Source organism: Galeopterus variegatus, unplaced genomic scaffold, assembly GCF_000696425.1.
Source record: "Galeopterus variegatus unplaced genomic scaffold, G_variegatus-3.0.2 Scaffold7201, whole genome shotgun sequence".
NCBI classification, from domain to species: Eukaryota; Metazoa; Chordata; class Mammalia; order Dermoptera; family Cynocephalidae; genus Galeopterus; species Galeopterus variegatus.
In genome coordinates, this window is record NW_007733312.1 from 95198 (window position 1) to 97262 (window position 2065).

The window sequence follows — 2065 nt, forward strand, 5'->3', positions numbered from 1 at the left end:
GCGGCCCCGCCTGGCTGGCCACCGGAGTTGGGGGAGAGAGCCTCTCCTGCGCCCCAAAGGACTTCCCCCTCGGAGAAGGCGCGGCGACAGACTAGGGGGACGGGAAGAAGAGGGGCGGCAGCGCGGGAAGGCAGCGCCATGCTCGTCGCCGTCCTGGTGGCGCTGTGCCTGTGGCTGCGCCTGGCGCTGGGCGTGCGCGGTGCGCCCTGCGAGGCGGTGCGCATCCCCATGTGCCGGCACATGCCCTGGAACATCACGCGGATGCCCAACCACCTGCACCACAGCACGCAGGAGAACGCCGTGCTGGCCATCGAGCAGTACGAGGAGCTGGTGGACGTGAACTGCAGCGCCGTGCTGCGCTTCTTCCTCTGCGCCATGTACGCGCCCATCTGCACCCTGGAGTTCCTGCACGACCCCATCAAGCCGTGCAAGTCGGTGTGCCAGCGCGCGCGCGACGACTGCGAGCCCCTCATGAAGAGGTACAACCACAGCTGGCCCGAGAGCCTGGCCTGCGACGAGCTGCCCGTCTACGACCGCGGCGTGTGCATCTCGCCCGAGGCCATCGTCACCGACCTCCCGGAGGGTGAGGCCCGGGAGACGGGTGGAGGGAGACCAGGAGGCGCCCGGGGCTGCTGCCGGCGGGTGGTCAGCCCCGGTCCCACTCCACTTCCCAGGCTGNTACACGTATTAACTCATTATTAAAACAGTCCCACCAGGCGGGTGCTGATACTCTCTCCATTCAGTGCCACTTCTTTAAAGTCCTTTCTGAAAAAGCAGTAATGGTCATCACTCTCTACCAGAAGTGTGCTTTGAAAATTTAGCCGCCCTGGATAATTGTGGCATCTGCTTTCTGGTCATGGACCAGAAGCCAACATCTGCTGCACCATAGTTAACCTGGTCTCTGCCTGCACTACCTTCTTTTTGCTGCTTTTCTAGGACGAAGGAGCAGGTTTAAATGCGCTTCTTGAAATGAAACCTAAGATTATTTTTGCACCCTTTTATCCAGGCTGTCCCTGACCCANGCCCAAAAAAAAAAAAAAAAAAAAAAAAAAAAAAAAAAGAAGAAGAAAAGAAAAGAAAAGAAAAGAAAAAAAAGTTTTGCTGACAAAGGGAGTCATTGGTGATGTTTTTATTTGCAGTAATAGAAATAATAACAGCAGCGAACAGGTATTGGTTGGTGTCCTGGCCAGTGTTAAGCCTATTACACGTATTAACTCATTATTAAAACAGTCCCACCAGGCGGGTGCTGATACTCTCTCCATTTAGTGCCACTTCTTTAAAGTCCTTTCTGAAAAAGCAGTAATGGTCATCACTCTCTACCAGAAGTGTGCTTTGAAAATTTAGCCGACCTGGATAATTGTGGCGTCTGCTTTCTGGTCATGGACCAGAAGCCAACATCTGCTGCGCCATAGTTAACCTGGTCTCTGCCTGCACTACCTTCTTTTTGCTGCTTTTCTAGGAAGAAGGAGCAGGTTTAAATGCACTTCTTGAAATGAAACCTAAGATTATTTTTGCACCCTTTTATCCAGGCTGTCCCTGACCCAGATTACTCTATAGTGTAATTCCTGAAGCTGTACATCAGAGCAGTGCCCTAAACACGAAGGAGCAAATTGAAACTCCTTGCTAATTGAGTTTTAGAAGAAACATATTTATTGCTTAAATTATATAAATGATAAAGGGTTATGCTTGTTTGGGGTTATGTACTTGTGGAGACTCTGCACTGAAAAATATGTGGAGGGGATTTGGAAATATTCTAGATATTTTGATTAGTGTAAACTGTCAACCTGGAAAATTTACATTTTAAAATAATTTTGGGAGGGAGTCATGTGATTTGTCCAGGTTGGCTGTATGCATCAGCCGGGTTAAATGGACTTGCATTCACATCAATTTGTGCTTGAATAGGCAAAGTCTCACCTGAGAAACTTTTTTCCTAAACCTGGGGATGTTGCTATGAAAGAAGTAATGGACAATCATGAGCCTTTTTTTTTTTACTATTTAGCACCATTCTTTTGTGAAGCTGTCGTAGTTATTCCAATTGGGTGAACAGATCCAATGACTTTCCCAT

At 49.4% G+C, this 2065-nt stretch overlaps 1 protein-coding gene across 1 annotated transcript in view; it reads left to right on the forward strand.

The window, feature by feature from the left end:
• The first annotated feature begins 116 nt into the window (after positions 1 to 116).
• The window catches only part of SFRP4 (secreted frizzled-related protein 4), an 11409-nt gene continuing 9460 nt past the window's right edge, over positions 117 to 2065 (forward strand). Inside the window, exon 1 of the mRNA XM_008591703.1 lies at positions 117 to 583. Within this exon, the coding sequence (XP_008589925.1) occupies positions 139 to 583 (445 nt within the window). The 5' untranslated portion in view covers positions 117 to 138. The remainder of the gene's footprint in view (positions 584 to 2065) is intronic.